Source organism: Meles meles, chromosome 11 (assembly GCF_922984935.1).
Source record: "Meles meles chromosome 11, mMelMel3.1 paternal haplotype, whole genome shotgun sequence".
Taxonomy (NCBI): Eukaryota; Metazoa; Chordata; class Mammalia; order Carnivora; family Mustelidae; genus Meles; species Meles meles.
The window spans coordinates 392,939-405,869 of record NC_060076.1 but is presented as its reverse complement, the minus strand read 5'-3'; the positions used below and the strand labels follow the sequence as shown (position 1 = coordinate 405,869).

Sequence of the window (12,931 nt, the reverse complement as noted above, 5' to 3'; positions counted from 1 at the left end):
GGAGAACGAAGAGCGACCGAAGCACTCGACGATTCCACCCCTTTACTGTGCCTTGTAGACTCGACCCCAGGCAGGCCTCGCTCCCTGGGGCTGCAGCCGCCCGGAGAAGCTTCCGTCACGTGACCCTTGTTAGGCTTTTTAAACATGTGGCCCGACCGTTTGCCATTTAAGACTTACAGCAAATGATTCTATTTGTAATTTCTAACCCTCCCACTGCCTCCCCCCAAAAAAACTGTACATGAGTTTACAAACATATTAACATATAAATAACGAGAAGCCTCCGAGTGGGAGCCTCCCCAGCTGTCTGTGCTCAGAGCTGAACACCGCAGGGACTGCCGAGCCCTCCAAGTCCCCGCGACGGCGGCTTCCGAGGCGGCTGCCAGGCTGCGAGCCACCGGCTGGCTCCTCCAGCGCCTCCGAGCCGACCGTCGGTCCGTGTCTGCTGCGCCCGAGGGAGGTCCGGCGGCGCGGTCACCGCTCGGGCTCCAGCTCGTGCTGGAAGGGGCGCTTCTTCTCCCGGCAGTGCTTCTTGTGGGCCGGCCAGTCCTTCTGCTGGCACTGGGAGCCGCAGTACCGGGCCGCCTGGCACCGCCCGCAGATGTTGAACTCGCGCAGCTGAAAGGACACACAGAACCCCGGCTTCACCGTCGCGCCAGGGGACCGGTGGCGGGGCCGACGCCACATCCCCATCGGAAAGGGCCCGGCGAGCCCAGGCACCGAAGCCGCCGCGGAGCCGCTGGAGGGGCCGGGCGGGTGGCGCGGCCACACTGGTACCTGCTTCTCGATCATCGTGCAGGGCGGGTAACGGCACTCGTAGTAGGTGCAGGAGCTCTCCTCCTCTTCCACCACGTCCCCGTTGGCGTTATAGTAGCGGGTCACGTTCAGGACGGGGAACTGCTCCTCGATGGGGTCCGTGGGAAGCTGCTGAATCGCCAGCCAGTATAAACTTTGCTCCCTGGAAAAGACGAGCAGACGCCTCAGCACGCTCCAGCCAGACACCGCCCAGGCAGGGACGCCACAGGCACACGACCTCAGGACACACTCTTTGCCCTGCTCGGTTTTCGCGACATCTCGAACTTGGCTTCCCTTTGCCCCCACACAGCACTCGCAGCGGGGCTCATCTGGGGGTGGCATCAGGGACTGACCCACTAAGAGGTACACAGCAGGGCTAGTCGACCTCACTCCTCAACCCCCCAGATCTGGGACCGGCAGGCAGAGAGGACACGTGGTCTCAGGACCGGGACCTGGCCAAGCCTGGCCACCCGAGCAAGGCCTGGCAGCCCTTCTCCCTGCTCATGGCCCCAGAGGCACCTGCTTCTGCCCCAGCTACCTCCCCTTTGATGAGGTGAGCTGCTCTATGTCCTTAGCGGACCAGAAGCTTACAACTAAGGAATCCTACCTGATGTGAGACCTGAGGGTGCCCGATGGGCCCCACCGGAGCGCAGGGTGGGTGGGGAAGTGCAGGCAGTCCGCAGCCCGCCCTGGTCCAGGCTGCAAAGGAGCAGGTTAACACCCCCTTCGCCCCACCACCCTTATGGGGGCCAGGCCTGGAGAGACTCGGTTACATGCAAAAATTAATTCAAAATGGATCGAGAACCTTAATGCAAGCCCTCCGGGCACCTGGCTGGCTCAGTTAGTATGGCAGACCATAACTCTTGATGTTTGGGTCAAGAGTTCACGTTGGGCCTAGAGCTTACTTAGAAGAACAACAAAAAAAGGGCACTATCCACAGAGTTGAAAGGCAACCCACAAAATGAGGGAAATATATGCAAATCATGTATTTGATGAGAAATTAATATCCAGGGGCACCTGGGTGGCTCAGTGGGTTAAAGCCTCTGCCTTCGGCTTAGGTCATGATCCCAGGGTCCAGGGATCAAGCCCTGCATCGAGCTCTCTGCTCTGTGGGGAGCCTGCTTCCTCCTCTCTCTCTCTGCCTGCGTCTCTGCCTACTTCTGATCTCTGTCAAATTAATAAATAAAATCTTTAAAAATAAAAAAAAAAGAAATATCCAGAATATATAAACATCTCCCATTAACTCAACAAGAAAACACCAAACAACAGATTTTAAAATAGGCAAGAGGAGGGGCACCTGGGTGGCTCATTTGTTAGGCATCTCCTTTGGCTCAGGTCACGAACCCGGGGTCCTGGGATTCAGCCCCACGTTGGGCTCCCTGCTCAGCGGGAAGCCTGCTTCTCCCTCTGCCACTCCCCCTGCTTTGTTCCCTCTCTCGCTGTCAAATAAATAAATAAAATCTTAAAAACAAAAAAAAGGCAAGGGGTGCCTGGGTGGCTCAGGAGGTTAAGCATCAGACTCTTGATTTCAGCTTGGGTCATGAGCTTAGGGTTGTCACACTGAGCCCCACACTGGGCTCCGTACTTGGCAGGAGGTCAGTTGAGATTCTCTCTCTCCCTCCCCCACCAATAAATAAATAAATCTCTAAAAATAGTCAAAAGACCAGAATACACTCCCCTAAAAGCAGATGTACAAACGGCCATGGGCACAGGAAAAGATGACTATCATTACTCATCACCAGGAAAACACAAATGAAAACCAAAACGAGCTATCACCCCACACTCATTAGGATGAGTGAAACAAAACCAAACCAGAGTGTCCTGAGTGCTGGCGAGGACAGGGAGGACGGGAACCCTCGTGGCCGCGGGCGGGGATCTAAAGCAGCACAGCCCCTGTGGGAAGGAGGACGGCGGCGCCTCAGGAAGTTAAAAGGAGAACCACCCTACAGCCCCGCGCCTGCACCGCTGGGCACAGACTCCGAGCAGCTGGAAGCTGAGTCTCGCAGAGACACGGAACTCTCGGGCGCACCGCAGCAGTATCCGCAACAGCGGAGGTGTGCAAACGACCCGAGTGCTGGTCGGCATCGACACGCCAACAGGTGAGACGGGGTGGAGACACAGAACGGATCATCATTCAACCTTAAGAAGGGTGGAAATCCTGACAAAGGCTCCGTCAACGACAGACCTTGAGGACATCGTGCTGAGATAAGCCTGTACCAAAAAGACAAACCCTGGAGGACAGTACTCCCGGAACACCCTAGAGGAGTCAGACCCAGACACGGAAAACGGGAAGGGGGGGGCTTGGGGTGGGGACGGGTCCGTGTCTGGCGGGGACAGAGTCTGAGTTTGGGACAATGGGAAAGTTCTGAAGGTGGCTGGATGGTGGGGATGGCGGGTGTATTTGATGCCACTGAACTGGCCCTTCAAACGCGGTCACGATGGGGGCACCAAGGTGGCGCAGTCGCTCGTCTGACTCTTGGTGGCTCAGCCTGTGACCATAGGACTGTGGGGTGCAGCTCTGGTGTGGCTAGGGTTGGGCTCGGGCTCAGCCGAGCCTGAGATTCTCTCTCCCTCTCCCTCTGCCAGTTCCTGCCCTCCCCGCCCCCTGGGCACACTGTGACACATGCACGCTATCTAAAATATTTAAATCTCAAAAAAAAAAAAAAAAAAAAAAGGTTAAAATGGTAAATGTTACATGCATTTTACCACAATGAGAGAAGTTTTTTAAAGGAAAGAAAAGGGGAAGAGTTGGGATGTAGGTGGCTGCTGGCTGCCTTCAGAGCTTTCAATGAAATCCTACAAGACAGAGGCACATTTGGGCCCCAGACGGCTTTTAAAAGCAGAAAGCAGGGCGCCTGGGTGGCGCAGTGGGTTAAAGCCTCTGCCTTCGGCTCAGGTCATGATCCCAGGGTCCTGGGATCGAGCCCCGCATCTGGCTCTCTGCTCAGCAGGGAGCCTGCTTCCTTCCTGTCTCTCTCTGCCTCTTACTTGTGATTTCTGTCAAAATAAATAAATAAAAATATTAAAAATAAATAAATAAATAAATAAAAGCGGAAAGCAAAGAAAACACACTTTGACAAAGAGCCCCTCCGCCCCTGCCCCAGATGAGCCGCCCTTGTGTCCGCTGCACTGAAGGGAAGCCAGGCGGGATGTGCAGGCCTGGGAGAATCCATGGGGCCGTATTCCCAGCCTCACAGACAGGCTGATTGCCACCACAAGCACCAGCATGTGGAGGCCACCAGCTGAGAAAGAGAAGGACACACACTGCCCAGGTCAGCTGGGAGTTCATGCTGCACTCAGGCTAGCTCCGACCCACGGTGTGACTGCTGCTGGGGGTCTCCATCCCTAGCTAACAAACTGAGGAAGGCACCACTTGACTGTCTCCTGGGAGGTCACAAAGGAGAGAGCCTCAAAAGCAGAGCCTCAGTCCTGGGCCTCCCAGGAGCAGCCTAGAGGAGCATGGGGACAGCCAGGCCACGACCCAGCAGAGACCACTCCACAGGGTAGCCTGGGGTGCAAAGGACCCTTTCCCAAAAAGGTGTCTTCAATTGCGGTTATCTTATCTCGTAACCATAAAGAATGTTCAGACGAGTAAATGTAACATTCAGCCATAGGTTGGCCAAACCATGAGTCACACAAAGGCCCAAAGCAACAGACTTCACAACCCGGAGCTCCTGAAAGGAGCAGATCCACTGCCGGGAAAAGGGGTAGACAGCACCCTGTTGGCCCACAGTGGGAAGACCTGTCCAGTGTTGTGGGGCAGATCCCAGTGCTCCCACTGAACAAGTGTCCATGTTGGACAACCCAGGGGAGATGTGGACACTGACTGGCCTCCTGAGTTGCCCTTACTTTTCTGTTGATAACACCACCTTCATTTTGTTTGATGAAAGGCTTCCCAGAGGCCTGAGGGCATACATGAACCCCAGAGAACCTGTGTGAGCCCACAGATGGTCCACAATGGCCGAGAACATCCTGGATCATTTTGGTTCCCATTTCCCGTCCTGCTGGTTCCCCAGCTCTTCTCAAGGGCTCCATGAAGCTCATACCAGGGCTGCTCTTGGGGCCAAGGCAACTGCTCTCAGCATCCTACTTGCCCAAGTGGGTTACCTATGCTATCCTGAGCAGAAGCAGTGTTTGCAGGACCACACAGCGGTGGAGGCTGAACAGCAGAGCCTCCAAACCACACTACCTTGCTTCTTTTAAAGATTTTATTTATTTGAGAGAGCAAGCGGGAGAGCACAAGGGAGGGGTGCAGAGGAAAAGGGAGAAGCAGACTCCCCGCTGAGCAGAGAGCCCACCATAGGGTCTGATCCCAGGACCCTGAGGAAGATGACCTGAGCCAAGGGCAGACACTTAACCAACTGAGCCTCCCAGGTGCCCCCATGTCTTGCTTTTTTGTAACTACTTAGATGAAACATTTAGACAGAAAGACGCACGAGGCATGAGTGTGTACAGGGGCACGGAGCATAAGTCCTGCCCATGTACAAGCACCCGGCTCAGACAGCTCTTCTCCCCACCACAGCCGAGCTAGAGAACCAACCCAAAAGATCACCACCAAATCGGCATCCCACCCCCATGAAGTAAACAAGGATCCGATACTTGGAGGAAAATAACCAAGGTCTCCCCTTCCACAGATCAGAGCACAGAACAGAGACATGGGCCCTCTTGGTAACAAGCACCTAGAGGATGGGGCGCCTGGGTGGCTCAGTCAGTTCAGCAGCCGCTTTCGGCTCAGGCCATGACCCCGGGGTCCTGGGATGGGGCCCGGGTTTCAGGCTGCTCAGCGTGGGCTCTCCTTCTCCCTGTGCTCCCTTGCCCGCTCTCTTGCCCATACACGATCTCTCTCTCAAATAATAAATAAAATCTTTAAAAAACAGAAACACACAGCAACATGAAAGCCTGGAGGAGGGCTCTCCCCCGGAGGCCCCCCGCCAGTGCCAGCAGGCTCTAAGGAGACCCACCTCTGCTTGCTGGACGTCTCTTCGGCTTTGGGCCGCCAGCCCCACGGCACCAGCTGCAGGTTGTCCAGCCGGTTGTCTACGGTCACGGCGTTGAGGTGCACCACCTGAAACCCGGGAGCGATGCCTCCCCTGTGACGCTCCCTAGGAAACAAACAACCCTCGCCATCTGCTGCCTCTGCACCGCCCCCCCCCCCCCCAACTGCAGCCCCGGGGCCCAAACTGGGCCACTGCCACAGTGCCGGGGACAGTCAGGAGCAAGTCTGCTGCAAGGAATCCAACTATGTGAGTCTGTGGCCAAACGCGATGGACCACACTGGCAGCTCAGCCCCTTGACTGAAGAGCACCCCATGCACAGCCTGGAGCTTACCCCACCCGAGCGGCGGCAAGCATCTCAGAACTCCACCACACGCGCCAAGGAGAGGCAGGTCGTCCCTCACAGCCCATTCACGGGCCCGGCAAGAACACAGTGCAGGGGGCCGAGCCCACCCTACCCCAGAGGAGGCTGTGTCAAGGCAGGTTGCTCCACGGACGCCGGGTGCTCTGTGCACAACAGGGCTCACGTGGTACCCAAACAGGAAGCAAGCGGCTGGAAAACACCTACCACAACAGCTCGTGAAGGAGCCTTCCCGACCCTCTTCCTCGGTTTTTGTCAAAGGCATATGCAAATATCTTAGCACCATTTCCGTCTGCGTCTACTTCCATCCGGGCCTGAGTGAGAACGAGGAAAAGATCTGTTAAAAAGCCTAATGCTCAGCTCCACTTTGAATCCCTCTGAAGGGAAGTGAAGTGAAACAGACAAGCCAGGGCACACCTATGAGGCCTGCTCCTGGGACCCAGGGCTCTGCAGAGGCTCCCCGACACGAGAAGCCAGCCCTGCATCCCAACAAGCATGCACTCACAATTCACTCTGAGAAATACTGCAGACACAGAGAAATAAACTTTCTCATTTTTAGAAAAACCCCACAATTCGGTGAGAAAAACGCTTGGACAAGTAACTAACAGTTGACCCCTGAACGTGTGGGGGTCAGGCACACTGAACCCCACACAGCTGAAGACCCATGTGATTTCTCAGAGACAGCTAACACATGCTTTGTACTTTGAACACAACATACGCTACATTCTTACAATAAGGTCAAGTTAGAGAAAGAACAACGCTTTTAAGAAAGTCATAAAATACTTATAGTACTGGGATGTATTTATCAAAAAAAATGCCCCCTATTAACCGAAAAACAGAAGTACCGCGCCCACATCTAAGTCAACCCGTGCAGTTCAAACTCGTGTTGTGCCGCACGGGGCGGAGGTAACAGGGCAGCGGCTCCAGACCCCTGGAGGGCTTCCGGAGGGGAGGAGCCGGTCGGTGAGGACTGGTGGCTGAGCCGAAGCTCATCAAGAAGAGCACAGCGGAAGGCAGGGGAGCTCAGGAAGATGAGAGAATGGACAGCACCAGGGCCCAGCGGCGACGGCGGGGCCGGCCAGAGGTGGCCCTGGACAGTGTTCTAGGCAGCCAGGGCTTGTCCCGTTGAGCATTCAACCACAAACACGACACAACTGGATCTGTTTTCGGGAAGAGTCAGCCACCAGGGTAAAAGTGGGAGAGGACGCACATCATGGTGGTGGTGAAAGCCAGGCTGCCCTGGCAGGGGATAAAATCCGCCCCTGGCGACCCTCCCCAGGCACTGACTGAAAGCAGGTCAGCCGAGAAACAGCCACCCTTACCTCAAAGGAGTAGCCCTCCACCAGCGGGATATCTTGTTCATCTATCAGTGTGTACTTGGTCTGGAAATTAATCACGTTTCGACATGTTACGTTCAGGGTCACAGTCAAGTATCAGCCTCGGGCAGAAACTGGCCCTTCCGGCTGTGGAGCAGGTGAGGGGCACGAGGCAGCCTGCCCCCTACAGCAGGGGTTGCTTCCCACTCGAGCCCGTAGCAGAGGAGCAGACATCCGGCCTCGCTTCCCATCCACATGTGCGAGAACCGGAGGACCACTGAGCTGGCTGACCTCTAGGCTGTGTGTCTGAGCGCGCCGCTAAGACTAACCCCAGAGGGCGGCGCGCTCAGAACAGAGGAAGGGGCCCTGGACGGAGGCAAAACATCCAGAAGGCTTCCGTGAACTATTAAGTGCGTCTACTAAGTGCGGTAGCCCGAGCTGCTGCCCGCTAGCTTGCTCACCGAAACGTTCCGAGTGAGTTGAAGGCAGGACGCTAGCTCAGCTCGCCGGGTCCCTGAGTTAGGGGGATCGCAGAGCTGCGGGGAGCCCCCCGTCCCTAGTAACGGGCCGCGTTCCTCTTGCAGGAAACGCAGGAAACGTCCCGCAAACGGACCAGTCGCATTCTTGCTCGGAAAGCCTTTTTCTAAGATCTAAGCCGGTTTTACCTTCATCTGACTGCCTCTGCTCCTCTCTCCCACCAGAAGCTTCCGCCGCTGGTGATGGGAACAGGGTTCCCATCCAGGGTAAGGTCCGTGGCTGGTGCAGCTGCACGGCCGGCCGGCTCCTGGAAACAGCCAAGCCTCAATGCCCACAGGTGCCAGGAAGCCCCGGCCTCGACCACGCGGAGGGCGGGGCCCGGTAAGGGAGAGAAGCAGAGGGAGGCCCTGCTCTGGGAGGCCCACCGGGGCCGGTCCAGCCCCGGCCACCGCGGGCGGCGCGAACCCTGCGCGAAGCTCCACTGCGGGCGGCCGGGGGAAGGGCGCCGCGCTGCCCGCGGCCGCCAGCCCCGTCCTGGCCCGCGGAGACCCGCCGCTGCCGCCCGCCCGCCCGCCCGCCCGCCCGCCCGGCCGGCCCCGCATCCCCCGACCCGCGGCCCCGCATCCCCCGACCCGCGGCCCCGGCCCCGGCCCCGCGCCCCCCGCTCCCGCGCCGCTCACCTTCCCGGCCACCCGGCCGAGCCGCACGATGCCCAATTTGAAGTCGGTCATGGCCGGGCCTGCGCTCGGCCGGCGGCGCCGCTCCCTCGGGAGGCGCCGGGCCGGGACCGGGGCCGGGCCGGGGCGGCGCCGCGGCGCGCCGGGTGGGCCGGGCCGGCGGGCCGGGGTCGGGGCCAGGCGGGACGAGGCTGGGCCGGGCTCGGGCCGCCGCCGCCTCGCGCCCGCCGGACCTGCCACGCGCCGCCGCCGCCGCCGCCGCCGCCGTCCCTGCCGCCGCGCGCACCTCCGCGAGCGGAGCCGGAGGCGGGGCGGGGCGCGGACACACCCCCGCCCGCCGCCGACTCGCCAATCGCGGGGCGCGCACTTAGCCGGCCGGCGCGCGCCGCCGCGCCGTGGCCAATGGGAGGAGGGAGAGTGCGCCGGCGCGTTGAGGAGCGGAGGGAGTGCGGGGGGAGGGGCGCGGCCAGGGGCGGCGCCTGCGCGGCCGCCCCGCACTACGTCAGTTTCGCGGGAAGCTTTGTGCTGGAGGCCGCGCGCCGGCACCCTGCTCTCCGCGGCCGGCTCCGGGCTCCCGACGCCGCGACCGGCCCGCGGCCCCCGGCCTCGCATCCCCACACCCGACCCTGCGACCCGGCCCGCGCGCGTGACCTCCCTCGCGGAGGGGCCGACGGGGGGCCCTGCGGGCTGCGGGGCTCGCTGCGGCCCCCGGCAAACGGCCCCGCCTCCGCAGGACGCCGCGCGGGGGCCGGGGGTGGGGGGCCGAGCGCCTCCGGGGCCGGGGCCCGCGCCCGCCCGCTCTCCTGCCCGGGCCGAGCGCCCCCTCCGCGCCGGCGCCCGGCGGAGGACCACGTGGCGCACCCTCGGGCCGCCGCGGCCTCCCCCGGCTCCCCCGCTGCTGACCGGGCGCCGGGGATGTGCCGGCGGCGGGTCCGGCTCCTTCCCGAGCAGGCGCCCGGGGCGCGAGGCCTCCGAGCGCTCTCACCGCGCTCGCCGGCAGCCGCCCCCGCGGGTTTCAGGCTACGCCCCGGCGCGACGCGAAGGCCCCGGCCGCGTTTCGGTTGGGGCGCGGGGAGTGCTGCGGCCACGCGGGCAGGTCAGCGTCGGGCGCTGGGGCCCGAGGGAGGGCGCTGGGCGGGGGATGCCCGGCTGACCGGTCGGCGTGAGCGGAGCGGCCGGAGAGGGCACGTGTGAGGACGTCGGACGCCCGTGGTCCCCGGACGGGTCGGCAGGACAGAAACGGCCGGGGCGGGGCCAGCAGGCTTTCATGGGGACCGTGTTCCACCGAGAGACGGGAGGCCGTCGAGGGCTTAGGAGAGTAACCGTTCCCCGAGTGGAGCCGGCGGGTGGCACCGCCGTGCAGGGCGCGCCGGGAGCAGAGGCCGCTCAGCAAGTGAGCGCAAGTCGCTGCCCGAGAGATCATGGGTGTCTGGACGCAGGGGCCCGTCGCACTGTGCTTAGCGCAGTGGGTGCTGCAGGAGCAAACCCAGACTCTCAGCGGCTCCGCCAAATAAAGATGAGTTTCTGGTTCATGCTTCGTGTTAAGGTTGCAAAGGAATTGAATATGAGTTTAGAGTTCAGGGGGGGCTGTCCAGCCCGGGGTGCAAACTCGGCATTCCATGGCACATTTGTTGTATCTATTTATTCACTTTTTAAAGATTTTATTTATTTATTTGACGGAAAGATCACAAGCAGGCAGAGAGGCAGACAGACAGAGGAGGAAGCAGGCTCCCCGCCGAGCAGGGAGCCCCGTGCGGGGCTCCGTGAGGGCCTCGATGCCAGGACCACGAAATCTTGACCTGAGCTGAAGGCAGAGGATTTGACCCACTGCGCCACCCAGGAGCCCCACATTTGTTGTGTTTGAAGCCATGGAACTGGGTGAGATCACATTGGAAGAAAATGTGGAGGGGCGCCATGGGTGGCTCAGTCAGTTAAGCATCAGCCTTCATCACAGGTCATGATCCCAGGGTCCTGGGATCCACCCCTGTGTCAGGCTCCCCACTCACGGGGGAGCCTGCTTCTCCCTCTGCCCCTCTCCCTTGCTCCTGCGCGCTCTCTCTGTCTTGCAAATAAAGTCTTAAAAAAGAAAATGCAGATAGCAAAGGAGGGGTCAAAGACTGAGCTGCAGTCTGGGTACACCCTTACAAAAGGGGAAAGAGGTTGAAAAGAGAAGGAGCCAGTAAAGAGAGGGAGATACCAGGGGCGCCTGGGTGGCTCAGTGAATTAAGCCGCTGCCTTCGGCTCAGGTCATGATCTCAGGGTCCTGGGATCGAGCCCCGCATCGGGCTCTCTGCTCTGCAGGGAGACTGCTTCCTCCTCTCTCTCTGCCTGCCTCTCTGCCTACTTGTGATCTCTCTGTCAAATAAATAAATAAAATCTTTAAAAAAAAAAAAAAAAGAGAGAGAGGGAGATACCAAGTAAGAGGAAATCCAGGAAAGGGCGGTGGCTTAGGAGCCAAGTAAAGACTATGAAAGAAAGATTAGCCACTTCAGGTGCTGTGGTCCTGTGAGGTCAGGGTCGGGAACTGATAACAGCAAAACGAGGACACTGATGGCCTTGACAAGAACAGCTCTTGATGGAGTGATGGCGGACTAAGTCTGTCTGAGGGCTTAGAAGGGAAGGATAGGAGAGGATTGAAGGCTGTTGGACAGACAACTCTTCTGAGGTGTTTTTGCTAAAAATAAGAGCAGAGAAATGGGTCCAAAACTGGAAGGAGAAGGGAAGCGGAGAGATCATTGGTTTGAACACCAGTGACCCTACAGAGGAGAATCGCTGGCAAAGGGAGGACTAGGTGGGGAGGTAGGAGCATGGGGAGTTCAGCTCAGTACAAACGAGAGTCTGATGGAAAGTCTCTGGAAGGCAAGGGGGTGTGCAGGCAGGATTTGGGGGGAGTTCTCTGGTGATGAGAACGTTCTACTTTCTCATATAAGTAGAAGACAAAGACATCAGTTGAAAGTGAGGACAGGAGAACAGATGTTGGCAGAGCAAGGAGAGAGGTCTAGAAGCAATGTAACTGTCTAGGAGAGAAGTAGAAAAAGGCAGCAGGATGGCCCAGCAAAGTTTAGGGTGCCTGTCAGCGTGACTGTTTTTCTCCAGCCTATGTAGGCAGCTGCAGAGAAGGTACGGAGAAAGAGGAGGGCTGGGTTTAGCCAAAACTGTGGTTGTGCCGAGAAGGAAAGGGAGCGGTTCTCAGAGTGGCCCAGATGGCTGCCTGTGGCCTTAGAGCTGAATGAAGAAAGGAGAGAGGACAACAAAGGGGGCAGGGTCAGTGGGTTGGGGTTCCCAGCGGAGTCCCAAGGATTGCAGGAGTCATGGCACTAGAGGGAATAGGCTAGCAGGACAGGAGGTGGTCGCCAGAGATGTGTGGACCTGAGATCATGAGGGCAGTGGCTGTTGGTGACGACTGTATGCTTTTGTGCAAAAGAACCACTCCAAAACCTTATGGCTTAAGACAATATTGATTTATTGTTTTTTGCAGTTCTGTGGTTGGGGTCTTCTGGGTCTCTCCTTTGGTTGCATTCAGCTGGGAATTCACTGGAGTGCCTATTTGTCTTGCATGTGACTTGTCTTTGTGTGATGTCTCATTATCCAGAGTCCCCCCACGTGACCAGGCAGGATAGCTGGACTTCCTTCCAGCATGGAAGCCATGTGCAAGCATTTATGGGGCCTCTGCTTGAATCATTCTTGCTGGCATCCCACTGGCCAAAGCTAGTCACCAGAGCAAGTCCAAAATCAGTGTAAGAAGGCTGCTCACTTGGGGGTTCGCTTGGGGGGCTGCTAGTGGAGCGGCCTGCCCCCAGTCCATCCTCTGGCCTCTAAAGACTCATGCTCCTCCTTCTTGAAAACTGCATCTCCCAAGTGATCCCACAAACACCATCTCATCAAGGCTAGCCTGGGAGTCTCGCATGCTGTAACGTACAACAGGGCCAGATGGAGAAGGCACATTGGGTGTGGCCCCTTTTGCCCCCAAGGGCATATTATATGCCCCCCCCAACAGCCAACATTCAGTGGCAAAGCACAGTGCAAGTGAACAGACCCCTGTCCAACAAGGGTTTTACCTGTAGTCACTGGCCCACGGCAATTCTGGAATCCAGCTAACACCTGTCACAATCCTCCTCGACCAGGGTTGGTCTGCTCCCTGCAAGTGGCTCCCTTGGCTACTGTTTCTCCCCCCCCTCCTTTTTTTTTTTTAAGATTTTATTTATTTGACACAGATATCACAAGTAGGCAGAGGGGGATGGGGGAGCAGGCTCCCTGCTGAGCAGAGAGCCTGATGTGATGGGAGGCTGGATCCCAGGACCCTGAGACCATGAC

General features: G+C 58.6%; 1 protein-coding gene across 1 annotated transcript; it reads right to left on the bottom strand.

Moving 5' to 3' along the window:
- Positions 1–28: 28 nt before the first annotated feature.
- Positions 29–8,766, bottom strand: ZMYND19 (zinc finger MYND-type containing 19). The gene is made up of 6 exons (XM_046023547.1): positions 8,621–8,766; positions 7,470–7,529; positions 6,355–6,461; positions 5,754–5,894; positions 775–955; positions 29–615 (listed from the first exon to the last, which is right to left on the bottom strand). The coding sequence occupies exons 1-6, from the start codon at positions 8,669–8,671 to the stop codon at positions 472–474; spliced, it is 684 nt and encodes a 227-aa protein (XP_045879503.1). The 5' UTR covers positions 8,672–8,766; the 3' UTR covers positions 29–471.
- Between the last annotated feature and the right edge of the window lie 4,165 nt (positions 8,767–12,931).

Coding starts and splice junctions, on each gene's coding strand:
- ZMYND19 (XM_046023547.1), bottom strand. CDS start 8,671: ATGACCGACTTCAAATTGGGCATCGTGCGGCTCGGCCGGGTGGCCGGG. Junction 6,462..7,469: donor TGGAGGGCTACTCCTTTGAG/GTAAGGGTGGCT, acceptor GTTCTCACTCAG/GCCCGGATGGAAGTAGACGC. Junction 956..5,753: donor GAGACGTCCAGCAAGCAGAG/GTGGGTCTCCTT, acceptor CGTCTTTTCCAG/GGAGCAAAGTTTATACTGGC.